General features: G+C 36.8%; 1 protein-coding gene across 1 annotated transcript; it reads right to left on the reverse strand.

The window, feature by feature from the left end:
* Nucleotides 1-241: 241 nt before the first annotated feature.
* On the reverse strand, nt 242-835 carry LOTGIDRAFT_175609 (hypothetical protein; the record flags this gene model as incomplete). Its single annotated transcript, XM_009057901.1, has 1 exon — nt 242-835. The coding sequence occupies one exon, from the start codon at nt 833-835 to the stop codon at nt 242-244; it is 594 nt and encodes a 197-aa protein (XP_009056149.1).
* Between the last annotated feature and the right edge of the window lie 32 nt (nt 836-867).

The following is an 867-nucleotide window of genomic DNA, read 5'->3' on the forward strand; positions in this document are numbered from 1 at the left end:
CAAGTTGTGTCCTTTCGGCAGTAATGTGGTTCAATTCGTGGGAATGAATTCATGTGATCTTTGATTACAGTTATACTGTTTTCTGGAATTCTATTTGGGGCTGCTTTATTAATACGTTTATCTGTTCCTATGTAGGTTCCAGTTACACCTTTACTATTGAGAGCATTTGTTACCATGGAATGACTTATACTGAGTGTTTTGGTGAAGAACAACTTACATACACGAACATTTTCTGTGTCCGTTACTGGAAGAAAATACTGATAGTTTTTGTCTCTGTTTTAGCTATATCCACTTCTAATGTCAATGCGCAAATGAAATCCTTCTGTCTTGTACTATCTCCCAACTTGTAATATTCACCCTTTTTTGAAATCCTAACCCCTTTCTGACTAATATATTCATCTCCTACTTGACGCTTTCTCTTTCTGATATTTCGTTGCCATAATTCTTCATTTCTTGTTCGTTTTCTGCCACGGGGTACTTCTACAACTGTATCAGGATGGTCATTAGTTTTACTTGGTGTATCATTAGTGGTTAAGTTTGGTTCAATTTGATTCTGATCTTCAGACTGACATTCGGGTCTTTCATCCACAACAATTTCTTCGGTATCAGTATTAGAATCACTGAGTTCAAAATCAGGGTCGCCATCATCATTGTTAACTGAACCTGATTCATTACTGAAGTTGTCGGCCGAATTAGTTGATTTATTCACCGAGGTAAGCTCTCTGACTACTTCCTCAACACTCTTTGTATCCAAGAGTTCGACACAGTTTTCAGACTCATCTTCTGAGGATTCAATCACTTGCATCAGTACATCTTCTAAATTAAACTTGGACATCAGTATTCTGAAAATCAATATTGACAGTGAGA

The sequence above is a fragment of the Lottia gigantea genome (assembly GCF_000327385.1).
Source record: "Lottia gigantea unplaced genomic scaffold LOTGIsca_318, whole genome shotgun sequence".
In the NCBI taxonomy this organism is placed as follows: Eukaryota; Metazoa; Mollusca; class Gastropoda; family Lottiidae; genus Lottia; species Lottia gigantea.